Source organism: Kogia breviceps, chromosome 17 (assembly GCF_026419965.1).
Source record: "Kogia breviceps isolate mKogBre1 chromosome 17, mKogBre1 haplotype 1, whole genome shotgun sequence".
Taxonomy (NCBI): Eukaryota; Metazoa; Chordata; class Mammalia; order Artiodactyla; family Physeteridae; genus Kogia; species Kogia breviceps.
The window spans coordinates 51,717,484-51,732,083 of NC_081326.1; the positions used below are offsets into that span (position 1 = coordinate 51,717,484).

Genomic DNA, 14,600 nt, shown 5'->3' on the forward strand with positions numbered 1-14,600 from the left:
AGATTAGGCTAGCCTGACCCTGTGGCACCACACCCTCTTCTACTTATAGCTCTGAAAAGAGCAAAGCAGGGGCCACCAGGTAGAGAAGGCATGGGTTGTAGTTTCTCACACAGAAAATAAAAATGGGAGAATTAGGTAAGAAAAAAGTGGAAGAAGAAAATAAACAGCTGAGATGCATCTTTTGAGCAATCTGGATTAAAATAATATTACTAAAGGATAATAACATTTGGGACATGTTTACTGAGCAACCTATGTGATACACAGCACTTGTTTCAGTTTCTAATGCTACTTAACAAACCAGCCCTAGATCTAATGGCTCAAAACAACAACGATTTCATTTGCTCACAATAATGTGGGTCAGGAATTTGGGATGGTTCATCTCTGTTTGATGATGTCTGGGCCTTCAGCTGGGATGGCTTGATTGGAGTTGTGTCACCGAGGTTTTGATCTCGGATTTTGGCTGAGTTCTTCACTTCTCCTCCATGGAGTGGCCTCTCCACTAGCCTAGCTTGGCATTCCTCACAATACTGCAGGAGAAAAAAACATAAAAGCAAAGCAAAAATGTCTAAATTCTTCGCACATCAAAATCTTCAAGAAAAAATATACCTGCCACAAAAATTCAGGTTTTTCAAACTGAAAAAAAGGAAAGACTTAAAAACACAATTGTCATGAATTGTAACAGTGGCAGAATATTCTACGGAACAATGTCTTTCCACCTTGAAAGTTATAGAATGCATTGCTATAGAAAGCACAATGTGGTCAATACATTCTCTCCTGAAAAAGAAAAGATGAATGAAAACAGAAATTAGTTTTTTAAGATAATAGAAAAAAACCAGAAGAATGAAAACTTTGGAATTATGCCAAGTTTTGCACATTCTGCTCTGTATGGTAACTACTTTTTTTTTTTTTTTTTTTTTAGTTTGGCAGTTCACTTAATTTTTATTATTTTTTACATCTTTATTGGAGTACAATTGCTTTACAATGGTGTGTTGGTTTCTGCTGTATAACAAAGTGAATCAGCTATATGCATACAGATATCCCCATATCTCCTCCCTCTTGAGTCTCCCTCCCACCCTTCTAGGTGATCACAAAGCACTGAGCTGATCTCCCTGTGCTATGTGGCTGCTTCCCACTAGCGATCTATTTTACGGTAACCACTATTAATGATAGCAGTAGTCCAAGAAGAAATTACATCATGGAAAAATATATTGGTTAACTGATACTCAAAACTGTGGGAAGATTTAACATATGGATTAAGAAATATTTAGATGAGTGTTTCACACTCTAAATATATCTAACCTGTGTTTCCTCAAGCTTGTCTACCTTGGGTAAAAGGAAAGGGATCACACGATCTTGCAACACGAAAATAGCATCTGACTTAAAGCAAATGTGGAAAACAGTTAAAAATGGTTGAGTCTAAGTCGAGGGTATATGGGTGTTTGTGGTACTATGCTTTCAACTCTTACGTTTGAAGTTTTTCAAAATAAAAAGGTCAGTATCCATCCCCACCTCCCCCAACTGAGGCTGCAGCTTCTTCACTCCCCGGTCAAGTGTATGGGGATCAGACAGAGGTTCAGCACCCTCACCTCCCTTCCCTACTGTCCTTCATTTCAAACAGCCTCTGGGCACTAGGAAAGAACCCCTAAGAAGTAGGTACTGATACTGCAGAAAGAAAATCTACCCAGAGTCCTCCTGTCCATAGTTGTTGGGCAGATAGAACTCTTCTGACTCTGAGACCCTCTCTACACTTGTTCATACTTTAATTTATTTGACTCAATTTCCAAAAATACTTCGTTAGGGGTTATACAGCATTTGTAAGTCCGTGAAAACCCAACTGGAATTGTATGAAAACAAACAAATAATAAAAGGAAGTCAGACACTGTGATGATTTTTTTTTTGCCCTAGGAAAAAATTTTAAGATTCAATTTATCCTGGATGACGTCGTTCGGGTGGAGTCCAGGACTTTCAGCCTAGCGGCGCAGTCTGTCTCTAGCAGTGGCAGCGGCAGCAGTGACAATGGCAGCAGCAACAGCAAAGTGTCTACTGTGGGCACAGCTGCCCAGAGAGTGACTACAGTAGTTAGCTGTCTGGTGGGAAGAGTGTTGCTCTTGGAAATATTTACGACTGCAGTTTTGATTTTGAACTGAATTCTCGGTAAGCACAGTTCACTTTTTCTATGTTTGTCTCCACATACTGAGGTACCAGAAAATGTTTACTAAGTAAAGACCGAGTGCAGCATAGCACCACAGACAGAAAGACACGATCTCAGACATTGAGAAAGTTAGAGCTTCAATGGTAGAGACAAGACCACCCTACGGAAATGTTATTCACGTTGTAGGATGGCGTATAAGAGTGCGGGGAATGAGAAATGCAGGTTACATCAGGACTCTTTCAGTTGCAAAGGGCAGAAGCTCAGCTCCAATTGGTTTAGGCAGTGAAGTGAACTCACTTAATTGAGAAGTCCAGAAGTAGTCTGATTTCTGCCATAGTGAGAACCAAGGGCTCAAATGACATCATCTAGAACCTGTGTCCCTCCGTCTCTCAGCTCCACTCTTCTTGGTGGCAGATTCACTCCCAGGCAGACTCTTCATCAGGCTCCCCACCCCTCACGGTACAGGTACCACCAGCATCTTCATGTTTGCAGTCTACCGGCCCAACAGCTAATCCAGAAAGAGCAAACCTCTTTCCCAGCACTTCCAGCAAAAGTCCCAAAGCTATGCCATTGATCTGGCTTGGGCCACATACCCATTCCTGAACCATTCGCTGTGGCCACGAGTTGCCGTGAATTTGAGATGGGCTAATAATTTAGAAGAATACTGAAGTATTTCAGTAGTAGAAGCCAAGACTAGATTTTAAATTTAAAAATAAATAAGGTCAGGATGAAAGGACACAATAAGGCTGGTTCTGGGAGTAGCAGAACTGGAGGCTGGGACTTCAGGAAGAAATAATCCATTCTTCCCTCCTCATGGTAGAAACTAATTAGAAACCAGCTGTCAAGGGGGAGAAGGACGGTTTGAAGAGACCCAGCCCTGGCCTCTTAAAGCTAATAGAGCAGGGTGGGTTTGGAGCTGAGGGACAAAAGGTAAAGACCAACACACAAGTTATTGTATTTTAATGCCTGTTTTCCTGTCTCCAGAATTCTAATAAAAGTAAAACTTGTTGTCTATTTTATAATAGCATGATAGGTATTGCTTAAGTTCATTTGTTTCTTCCCAGAAGCATTAAAATATAAGGTATAAGTACTCCTTATTATATATTTGTTCATTTTGTGTTTCCTTATTAAATGAATTTTTTTCCTAATTATCTTCACTGACTTTCTTCCTACTTGTACTTGACAACTTAGGGACTTTACAAAATTCAGAAAATTCTATTTTCAAGTCATTAGTAAATGATATTCTTCTTGGTGTTTTTTAGGACATTTTTTCCAGATAAAAAGTTAATCAACAGCTTCCCCTTTGCTACTAAATAATCTATCATTCTTCAGTTAAGACATAAGAAGACTTAAACACTATTGTCTTAGTCCTTTCAGGCTGCTATAACAAAATACCAAAGGCTGAGTGGCTTAAAAACAACAGAAATTTATTTCTCACAATTCTGGAGGCCGAAGTCTGAGGTCAGGGTGCCAGCATGGTCAAATGAGGCCCCTCTTCTGGGTTGCAGACTTGTCACTGTATCTTTACGTGGTGTAAGGGGGGTGGTTCTGTGGGGTCTCTTATAAAAATACTAATCCCATTCATGAGGGCTCCACCCTCAAGACCTAAGCACCTGTCAAAGGCTCTACCTCCTAATACCATCACATTGGACATTAGGCTTTAAAACATATGAATTTGGGGGTGGGGCACGTTCAAGTCATAGCCCATTGATGAAATGAAATTATGGGTTTCTTATAACTTTGCATTCTGAATTAACAGTATTTTACTTTTAAGAGAGTTATGAAATTACACTAAATAAAATGACAAAACTTGAATGTGAAAAATACAATATATAAGCACCACTATTCTCTCACCATGGTTCCACACAAAAGCACATTAAATTGGTAAACTCTGAAATACTGTTTTGCCTTATTAACCATACCATGAAATATTAGAAAAAGTTAAAATTAAGAAAACATATTTTAAAATCACACTATATTTTCTTAAAAATATTTGTATTGTTTTCGCTTTTCAGGAAGCAACTGAAGTGCTATTCTGAAGAACAGGTTGAAAACACAAATACAAGAACTGCTTATTTAAGAGCTATTTTGTTGCACAACAAGAAAAAGTCTGTAGCATTTTCAAGAAAATATACTAAAAATATTTTTGTAATATATAAAATGTATTACTTAGTTTTAATCACAAAAATCAAATTTCTTCAAAATACAAATTTCTTTTGATTCCTTATGTTTGTATGTACTTATTTCATCAAAAAAAAACTTTTAGAAATTTTTGATTTGTAAGCAGATATACCACCTCCAAGTTGCTGTACCAACAAATCACGAAATACTTTAAATAGTTGAAAGAGCTTTCCAGTTTTGACTTAACTTCTTTAGATCAGATTGGAAGCATTCTGAATTTTTGTATGTACCGAGGGATCTGTTTTTCTCTATCCATTCATAAGACTCTAATTTTCAAAGATCTAAGCCATTTTAATTTCTAAGGATTTTGGAGAAATTGTTTTAGACAATCTCATTTCAGATTGTCTTAAGTTGCTGTTTTTCAGATTCACAGGAATCCCAGGAATTCTAGATTATCCTAGATTTCTGAGCCTGCCAACCCTGACCAGTTGTCCAAGAAGAGTTTCATTGGTGTCCCTTGTTTGAACAAGTCCAGACTCCTCTGCTTACCCCTCCTTGCCACTCAAAACTGTCACTACTAAGAGTGTGACCTCTTGTAACCCCAGGCTACACCAGAAGAGATACTTATTTTCAAGAGGATAAAATTAGGGAATGCAAAAAAAAAAAAAGCCACAAATTAATGTAGCTAAACTAACCAAAAGCTCTCATACTATAAAAATGGCACTTTTTACTCAGAAAAGTCTAAAGGAAATGCTATATTTAGAGGAATAACCCCAATCAAGGCTTTGTGGCCATGTCCTGAGCAAGTAGAGTTGGTATTCACAAAAGTTACTTTCCAGCAAGTGACACTCAGGAAGCATTTGGAACAACTGAGAGAATTCAACAAAGCCCAGAGCTTTTTCTACTGTGTACCATTTCCTAGAATGCTCGCCCCAGGTCATTGTTAACCTTGCTTAACAAAAAATTATGAACATTTACCATGTAGTAAATCCAAATATCTTTGTATATATTTGGCATTTTGTTCAGTCGAACAAACATCTATTTAACATTTGCTAGATACCAGGCATTCTAGTGAGAAGACCACAAGGAATAAGATGCTGTCTTCACCTTCCAAGAGTCTACAAGGTAGCTGAGGAAATAGTGGTGGAAAAGGTGATACACAAAACACAGAGATACAGTATCGTATGTGAGAGAAAGAGACATAGGGTGCTGTAGGGGCACAGAGGAGGGGCGCGTGGCTGGGGGTAGGAGCATCCTATGAGGATGGAGGTGGGTGAGGGACAGATTCCAGAAGAATATGATGCCTGAAATGAGTGGTGAGGAATAAAGCATGAGATTAGCCAAGAAAGAGTGTCCTGACAGAAGGTGTGGTGGTAAGAACAAAGGCTGAAATACCATTAGATAGTGAGTTCCTTGAAGGCAGTAAGGCTCTTCCTTAGTAAGCATTTCTCTTGCCCTCTTACGAAATGTCTGGCACTAGTAGATGCAGACTCACTGTTTAGTGGATGAATGAGGCATGGAGCGCGGGGAAATCAAGAAGCTGTCTCATGTTCCTGGAGCACCAGTACACTCCCTTCAGTAGGAACAGCTTTCATGTCCAGAGAGCACGAATTAGACCACACCACTGGTTAACTGAGGACTCATACTTCCCTCTGTTCCAACCTCAGAGGGATGAGAAAGCTCTATGACTAAAGTGGGGAGGAGGAGAGAGAGACCCAACAAGAAGGACTTAAAAATCAAGTTTTCCAATGCAAATTCAGTTTACTCTCCATTTCAGGACATTTCCTTTCACTGAGAAAACTGAATTCCAAGAACTACAATTGTAGCATCTATGGAACAAATTCCTACATTCAGTTTCTGGGAGATGCAAACATATTCTTCACATCTGAACACTGTGAAAGCCACAAAATTGGCCACTATCTGTAGTCCTTCCTTACCTCAAGTTTTAATTCAGTCCACTGGAAACTATTTGTCAAAAAATTTCCATAGATTTTTAATAAAGAACTTTTCTAATGTAACAGAACAAGGGCTTGTGGGCCTGCGGCACAAAAAGCCAAACTCTGACAGGGGATGTTTGCTGCAAAGTAAGGATTTATTTGCAGGGTGCCAAGCAAAGAGAAAGGCAGCTCACGTTCAAAAGACTCCCAAACTCCCCGATGGCTTTTAAGCAAGTGTTAGCGAAGAGGGTCTTAGGATGCCTGGTCAGCTCCTGGACATTCTGGCTCATTGGTTGGTGGTGAGGTGATGTTTCCGGAATCTCATTGGTTGGTGGCTCCAGTCGGTCTAGGGTCTATGTGCTTGTGGTCAGCATGTATTCACCATCCTCCACTGGTTGGGGGCGGGGGGGGGGGGGGGTTGTCTTAGTTTTTACTAAACAACTCATAGATATGCATCTGATTGTTATTTATATTCCTTCAACAGGAACTAGGAGTCGAGTCTGTGACTCTGTTGTTCTAATCATTAACTGCTCCAGTCTGCTCTTTGGAACTTAGCAAAGGCCTAGGAGCCTAAAGCCTTTTTTTCTGCAAATAAGAAATGGGGGACATGGAGGGGCTTTTGTACCTGGGAAGGCCCCACAGGGTTCTGCTTGGTTTCAGTCGCCCTTTTTCTTTGATACTCCTTCATCCTGAGGGGAACAGGGGTAGGACAAGAAAGGGAATAAAGTTTTAGATAAACTATAAACTTCACAGGGGAGCTCCGTTTTAAGGAGACTGGGTTTCACTAATACAAGTCATTTGAGAATAAAAGGAATTTCTAAATTTTTGCTTCTCAGCCACAGACTTTGTCAAAAAGTTCCTGATTTAACTTCTTTAAGTTTCTGGCTGTCTGCTTTTAAAATTTTTCTAAAGTTATTATAGTACATACCCATAATTATTTATGCCAGATAAATTACAATTTTAACTACTAGTTTTTAAAATGCCTAATTGTTAAAAATTCGTGGGCAATATGGCTTCACATAGCCTTCATTCACAAGCTGGCCACTTTTTTTTTTTTTTTTTAAATAATGTTTCTCTGAACAATCCTGTCTTAGAAATTTGTGTTTAAATTTTTAAAAATACTTCTAAATGTAACAAGTGGGTATTTAGCTGTTGAGCAAGTCATTTAAAAATACTTTGTGTGTTAGTACTGTTTCTCCAGGATCTGAAAGATTCATAAAGTAAATATGATGTTCCCATTTTGGTCAATATAAGGAAGAGAGAATAAAGAGGTAGTAAGAATACCTTCCTGTATTTCTGATAATAAGTAAAACATGTATATCTTGTACTATTGTCTCTACTCTTTTCTCAGCTGCATCACCTTCTGATCATTGCAATGATTTCTAGGTGGTCTACCTACTTTTACCTCTTCTCCATTTTATCCTGAAGAGTGCTAGCTAAAATACTACTAGTACTACTACTAATAGTAATAACAATAACAATAATTAAAGATTTACCACATCTTTACTACACTGAGTGTTCTACATGAACTCTTTCCTTACATTTATGCTATGAAGATATTATCCCCTTTTCCAGATGAGGAAACAATACATAAAAAGATTAAATTAAATGCCCCAGTTCACAGAGCTTTTAATGGTAAAGCTGGGATTCAAATCTAACTCCAGATCTCAGCTCCAACATTTAATTGCCTCCCAGTTTTCCCCAAGCAGGAGAAAGTGTTTCCCTGTGAAGAGAGTTTTTAGAAAAACATATTTAGGTCCAAATTCATGTTCAAATTCTAGTTTAAATTTTGCCACCTCTATGCCCTCAGGCAAATTCTTCCTCTCCTTTATTTTCAGTATCTTCACCTATAAAATGTGGGAAATACCTGCCTTGCAGTGTGGTATTTGAGGACCGATTATCATATATAAGGCACCTAACCCAGTACCCAACAGGTGGTAAGCTCTCAGTAAAAGGTAGCCAGTCCTGTTATTGTTATAACCATAATGTTGCCTATATTATGTCATTCGCTGGCCCATAAACCATTAGGCTCCTTATTGTACCAGAACAGTACCTAGCATGTAATGAACACAGTGTGAGTGTTAATTATTAGAATCACTGGCCAGGTACAGGGCCACGAAGAACAAAGACTTTCTCAGCAGTGCGTGCAGCGAGAAATGACCAATTTGTGTACAGTGAGTTTTTATAAACGATCTTGGGACATATTCTAGGAATTTTCCTTAAAACATGGCTATTCTGTATCCCTTTTGCCCTCCTTCATACTTTCCTGTTTTTCCTGCCTGATGGAGCAAGATGTCTCCTTGCACCAGGAAAACAAATGCCAGCCCCTTTGGGGAGGGTAGAGAGAACTCAGGTAAAAAGAGTCTGGGCCCCTGACCATACCAGCCTTTGCTCTTTCAGGGTTTCATTGCTACTCGGCCAGAGTCCTAACCCTAACTGATACATCTCCTGGTTTCAACAGATTCCCGAGGTGGCAAAACATGAAAAGAACAAGAGAATAGGGAATTCATCCTTTCTGCAGAGGAATGTGGGCAGAGGCAATGCCAGGGCAAGGACATTGTTTCAAATAGCTCATACATTTTTTTTGTGTGTGGCTGTGTTGGGTCTTCGTTGTTGCGCGCAGGCTTTCTCTAGTTGCGGTAAGCGGGGGCTGCTCTTCGTTGAAGTGCGCAGGCTTCTCACTGCGGTGGCTTGTCTCGTTGTGGAGCACGGGCCCTAGGCGTGTGGGCTTCAGTATTTGCAGCTCGCAGGCTCTAGAGCGTAGGTTCAGTAGTCGTGGCACAAGGGCTTAGTTGCTCTGTATCATGTGGGATCTTCCCGGACCAGGGCTCGAACCCGTGTCCCCTGCATTGGCAGGCAGATTCTTAACCACTGCGCCACCAGGGAAGTCCCAGCTCATACACTTTTGAAGTTATTATCTGTATCCTCCAAAACAGAGATGCTTAAACGTTGATCTGAATCCATGTGTATTTGGTTTGGGAAACCCATCAGAAACCATTGGAGAGGAACTTCCCAGATGGCCCAGTGGTTAAGAATCCGCCTGCCGATGCAGGGGACACGGGTTTGATCCCTGGTCCAGGAAGATCCCACATACCGTGGAGCAACTAAGCCCATGTGCCATAACTACTGAGCCTGTGCTCTAGAGCCCGCGAGCCACAACTACTGAGCCCATGGCTGCAACTAATGAAGCCCGCGCGCCTAGAGCCTGTGCTCTGCAACAAGAGAAGCCACCGCAATGAGAAGCCTGCGCACCGCAATGAAGAGTAGCCCCGGCTTGCCGCAACTAGAGAAAGCCCGCGCGCAGAAACAAAGACCCAACGCAGCCATAAATAAATAAATAAATCTAAAAACATTAAAAAAAAAGAAACCATTGGAGGGTCACACCCTTCTTCCATTCTCATCAGTGGGCATTTTCAGCTTCCTCAGGTTGGCACCAGCTGACAAGAAGTGTGCAATCCCTAGTGAAAGAAACATAAAGATTTATCCCCGCCAACTTTGCCTCCCCAGAGAGTTGCTACAGACACAATGTGTAAGACCAAAAAAGAAGGGGCCTGCTGTCAGTGTTATAGTAGGTACTGATACTCGAATACTTGTGGGCAGTCTGCCCAGCTACAAACCTCTTACCACACTAGTTGCAGGCTCTGATACACTACTCTAGTTATTATGTTCAGATCATGCTAAAATTAGAAAGCTCTTTAGGAAAAACTGTTCTTCCAGGAATTCTGTTTACCCTTGACAAGCTGATTTTATTAGGGAAATTCCTTTCAGTTAAGGGCTGTGTGTTCTATTGATTCCTCTAACTTGCTTAGCACACACTGTGCCCATGGTAAGTGTTGAGTAAACTGTTTAATTAAGCAAGTGAATAGACAGCATGATGAAACTTTTCCTCGATGAGATTTTTGAGATAAAGAAATCCTACCAAAATATAACAGAAATTGCACTTTACCTAGACTTACTGCCTTAACATTTCAAATAACAGTGTATAAAATTCACACCCAGTTAGAGACCACTAGTTACGATTGCCATGGTAATGGGCTCTGTGCCTATGAGCAGAAAAAAATAATTCCTTTTGGGCAGGATACTTATGAGTGTGTCTGGCTGTATGGCAAGATATTTTCCTTTGGTTTTTCTTGAGGGTAATGTATGTATTTAAGCAGATGATCCTTTATACATGTAAATTCTCCCTAGGAAGAGAGAAAATAAATAAGTTCTTTATACTGAAAATTTCTAGGATGATTATAATATGGATTTAATCCTCACTTATAAAGGGTTTAATTTCCAATTAAAATTAGAGCAAGGATTACATATTTCACTGTGAGGAGGAGAGTAATTTTCACTGTATGAAATGTACATCTTATACAGACAAATGCCTTTAACAAGAATTGCTGATATGTCTAATATTTTAAAGGGCCAGAGGTGGTCAGAGAAGGATCCAAGAGCAGCACTTTGAAATTAAGAGATTAAAAAGCAACAGTCAAGGGACTTCCCTGGCGGTCCAGCGGGTAAGACTCCTTGCTTCCACTTCAGGGGCCGCCGGATCAATCCCTGGTCTGGGAACTAAGATCCCACAAACTGCGCAGCCAAAAAAAAAAAAAAAAAAAAGGCAACAGTCAGACACGTATCCTCCTAAGTGAATTTGCATTAATGGACAACAACAAATCTCTATTTTGAACAGGAGCGTTAGCATGAAGAAGTATGTGCTTGAAAAATATTTCTATTAATCATGCGGTGACATACTGAGCTGAACTAGAGGATCAAAGATCATTATGATAATCCTGCTGTGCTAAAATAATAGACACTGAGGAGAAAAAATGGACAAAATTTGGCAAAAGATACTATTTTGAGAAAAATATCCAGTGAGTAGTGAGAAAAAGCATGGAGAGGGAAGGGTAGGGCTGTAGGTGCTTTTGTTCTAATAGCTGCTCTTTCACCCTATATCTTTAAAGCAAAGAGGCAAAAGAGGTGGGGGGTGAACTCAGCTCAGTTTCAAAGTTGAGTGTTCCTTCCTCTTTTCCCCTTTTTAACGTGTTACTAATAAATATGTCTATTTCTGTTTGCTGATGACACAAAATTCACCTCTGTTTTCCTTAGAAGCACTATTCCTTGTTGTGAGCTAAAAGAAGATTCAGGGACTTGAAGAGGATAAACCTGTATGCCTAAGAGCTTTCATTGATTTTATTGCTTTGTTTCCAACACATTTCCATGTACATTATGCCACTTACTTCACCAAATAAATCCATAAGGCAGGAATTATTAGCCTGATTTTGCAGGTGAGAAAAGGCTCAAACTTGTTCAAGATCAAAGCCGTAATGTCCATCATGCTGTAGCTGAATGGCTCAGGCTTTCATTGTTGATTCAGTGTTGCTTTAAGTTTTCAATTCACAGGTAAGTCATGTTATACACTGTTATGTTATATGGGTTGAATGAGTCATATTTACTGTTAGAAATAATAAATGGCATTAGATTGCCAGACCCACTCAGATCGAGTCTACTTAACTCATAATATAGCTGAATTATGTTATAGCTCTAATAACAATATGGACAGTGCCAAGAGGTATTACATTGCTGAACCTCACTACTGAAACATAATAATGAAGAGTTCATCCTAGTTTTTCATATGAATCCATTTCTTAAAAAAGACATAGATTATTTTTCTCCATTCCTATCCAGGCATCTTCTGAAGGGACTTGGTTAACTCTTAATTATTCTTAAACCTTGGGTCTTCCTGTATTTAGCAATAAAAATTACTATAATTGGAGATATGCTATAGAAATGATGAAACATATTTATTTAAATGCTTCACAGAATGTTAATTTCCTTGTAATAGAAAAGAAATTAAAAAGCTGCTTCAGGGTTTTTGGTTTCTCTATTAAGCAATTGATCCTAACTATTAATTGGTGATTATGGATATTAAGAAATAAATTATGGTTTTCCATAATATTAAAATGTACTATTTTGAAAGCAAGCAAAGTTCTCTAGAAGAGAAAGATCAATAAATCAGTCCATTAAAATTATCACCAGATAATCCTTTGCTTTAAAATGTATCTGTTCAAAACTGTCACTTCATAAGCTACGAGGCTTTGTTATGCTTGATCAAGAAATGAATGTGACTTTATGATCCGTATTCAACTGTGAACAGCTGCTCATCAATAAAAAGCCATTAATGTCCAAGTCAGAACAGCAGGTCTAAGATTGTGCTTAAGGAAAAAAACAAGCCTTTAGTGAAAAGCCAGGGAACTGAGTTGGGGAAGACCTGGAAGCCCTGGGCTGTGTTTGCAAGGTCTGCCTTACCTCTCAGGCAGGGATGGGAGGTCAGCTGACAAGACACTACTCAGAGCCAGCTGGAGAATTCAGAACAAGGAAGCCTATCCAGGCTTTGAACTGGGAGAGTAAGTGGTGTGTTGGAAGCTGATAGAATGAAAATAATCAAGCTGGTGATTGGGGATTGGGCAGGCAAATCAGAAGACTTAAAGTGGGCAAAATGGTCCTGACACAGAGCAGGTATAATTAACTGTACCCCATGAAAAAGAGGCAATCCAAAAAGAAATATTTCATATATCAGGTTCTATCCCTTAGGCTCCTCCCGCTTGACACCCCTTCCCCACTCCACCCAAGCCTTGGGCAGAGAACAGGACTTCAAACTGCACATTGCCAAGAGTGGTCCCCAAGCAAGACCCCAAATTATTGACACTTATGATCCCCAATTATGGGATTACTACTCAACAACTAAAGATGATTTTTAAATATTATTTTATAGGTATTTTTGAAGTAAATTTTAAGTTTGCCGTCTTTAGCAAGCTTTCTGTTTGTTTTGTTGTTGTGCTGGAAAACAAGTATTCACTATTTGTTTCTAGAAAAATATGTACCTTTTGTTTCATTTGCAAATGGAAAATTTAATAAAGAAAACTGAGGAATAATTTTTTAAAAAAGGAGGAAAAGACCATAGGGATATAATTAATAACTGGAAGCAAAGATACACATCACTAAGGAAAAGCATTTTGAAAACATGTTCATATCAAGATGTAAACTAGCCTGGATTTTTGATTTTGGGAATCAAAAAAAAAATTCTAGAAATTTTGAATTATTGGAATTTAGGCATTTGAAGAGTTTAAGGGCTAGAACAGGTGTTTAAGGGACTGTGGAGGGTCAGGTGGACTTAGGGAGCTGTAGTTACTGGGAATGATTTAGTAGTAATGTAGTACTAGTAGCAGGCAGTAACAGCTCTTATTTAAGAATGCTTGCTATGCACCAGGCTCTGCCCTAAGAGCTTTGTAAGCATTGGCCATGAAGTAGGCACTATTATGGCCATTTTACTGATGAGGAAACTGAAGTTTAGGGATATAATGACTTATCCAAGGTTACACAGAATAATTCCAGAGCAAAGTAATAAACATTCTTTTTCTTCCCCTCCTGAGGATAAACAAGTTAAATTATTAATATAAATGTGGTATAGACTGTGGTATAGACTGGGAGGGGGTGGAGGTACTGGAAAGTTAAGTGAGTAGGTAAGTGCTGGTCAGAGTGACAGAACAAAGGTAGTTGTAGCCAAAAAGGAGGTTAAAAAAAAAAAAAAAAAGGCTGGTTGAGGAACAATTTTGATGAACAGCTTTCAGTCTTTGACCAATATAAACTTCTAACCTCCCTCACCAGTCACTTTACAACCGTGGAGCAGATACTTTTCTGAGGGCCCCTTACCCACAATAGCAAAGGATCCTAGCCTTTTAACAACATACAGGATGAAAAGAAACAAAGAACAATCAGGCTTCAAAGAGAGAACCATAGAAAAAGAACACCTTAATTTGGAAGAGTGGCTAGCTCGGTAAGTAAGCCAGGAACAAATGCAGGGACACGGTGAAGTGCCACTTTTTAACTTCCGGTTAAAGGAAATTCAGTCAAAAATTACCAGCAGGAGCCTAAATTCTGAATTAAACTCAGCGCTTCGCACACCTGAAGTTGTGGAATGATTGAGATCTGGCCAGATCCATCATCTTGAGACAGCTACGACTCCCTCATTTTTTGCAATCTAAACACGTGTTTCTCTTGGTCCCATCTGGTAGGGGGATTCTGTGGGTTTAAGGGAATGGGGCATGGTTGGAGCGGAGTCACTGTATAGAAACTGGAGCAACACGGGACGCGCCCAGACACTCGGCAAAAAAACAGCCTGTAGAGCCAGCAACGGTCACAAAAATCCTACTCCTGACCAACCCCAGGCAGCTGCCACGCCTGCCTCCGCCACTCACCCCGCCCCGGACGCTTATTGGCTCTCAGCCCCGACGCCGGACCCGTAGCTTCTCGCCTATTGGGCCAGACAGGACCTGGGGCGGGGTGCGGAAACAAGAGTTTGGGACTACTGAGAGCCGCCTTCAAGGGCTAAGGAGAGGCAGGAGGTG

The 14,600-nt window shown here is 39.8% G+C and overlaps 1 protein-coding gene across 1 annotated transcript in view; it reads left to right on the forward strand.

The window, feature by feature from the left end:
- PKHD1L1 (PKHD1 like 1) overlaps nucleotides 1-4,378 on the forward strand; it is a 153,143-nt gene extending 148,765 nt beyond the window's left edge. The window contains exons 77-78 of the mRNA XM_059042747.2: nucleotides 1,906-2,154; nucleotides 4,168-4,378. Of these exons, the coding sequence (XP_058898730.1) occupies nucleotides 1,906-2,147 (242 nt within the window). The 3' untranslated portion in view covers nucleotides 2,148-2,154; nucleotides 4,168-4,378. The remainder of the gene's footprint in view (nucleotides 1-1,905; nucleotides 2,155-4,167) is intronic.
- The last annotated feature ends 10,222 nt before the right edge of the window (nucleotides 4,379-14,600 follow it).